The 547-nt window shown below is 43.1% G+C and overlaps 1 protein-coding gene across 1 annotated transcript in view; it reads right to left on the bottom strand.

Moving 5' to 3' along the window:
* EMH_0084930 (uncharacterized protein) overlaps positions 1-547 on the bottom strand; it is a gene marked incomplete at both ends in the record, with an annotated part of 1,860 nt that overhangs the window by 907 nt on the left and 406 nt on the right. Inside the window, 1 exon segment of the mRNA XM_013500839.1 lies at positions 3-547. Within this exon segment, the coding sequence (XP_013356293.1) occupies positions 3-547 (545 nt within the window).

Raw genomic sequence — 547 nt, 5'->3', positions numbered from 1 at the left:
GCTTCTTCTCCTTCTGTTGTTACATTTTCTTCTTTTTCTTCTTTTTCTTTTTCTTCTTCTTGTTCTACTGTTGCTGCTCTGCTCGCTGCAGTGTCTGTTTCTTCTTCTTTTGTTTCTGTTTCTTCTTCTTTCTCTTTTTCTGTTTCTTCTTGTTGTCTCTCTGCTTCTTCTTTCCTTTCTGTTTCTTCTTCTTTTGTCTCTGTTTCTTCTTCTTGTCTCTCAGTTTCTTCTTTTATTTCTGTTTCTTGTTCTTTTGTTTCTGTTTCTTCTTCTTTCTCTTTTGTTTCATCTGGCTCCTCGCCTCCACTGGCTGTTTCCGAGAAGCCTTCTTCTGCATCAAAGAAATCTTCGTCTTCTGAGGGTGTTTCTGTTCCTGCTGTACTTGCTGTTGATGCTGCTGCTGCTGCTGCTGCTTCTGCTGCAGCTGCTGCTATTTCTGCTGCTTCTTCTGAAACACTAGCTGCTCGTGATCGCGGTTCTGCAGCACCACTTGGTTCTTGTGTTGCTGCTGCTGCAGCATCACCTGGTTCTTGTGCTGGTGCTGCTG

Source organism: Eimeria mitis, genomic scaffold (genome assembly GCF_000499745.2).
Source record: "Eimeria mitis Houghton genomic scaffold, Emh_scaff5929, whole genome shotgun sequence".
Lineage (NCBI taxonomy): Eukaryota > Apicomplexa > Conoidasida > Eucoccidiorida > Eimeriidae > Eimeria > Eimeria mitis.
This window is presented reverse-complemented; position numbering and strand designations above follow the sequence as displayed.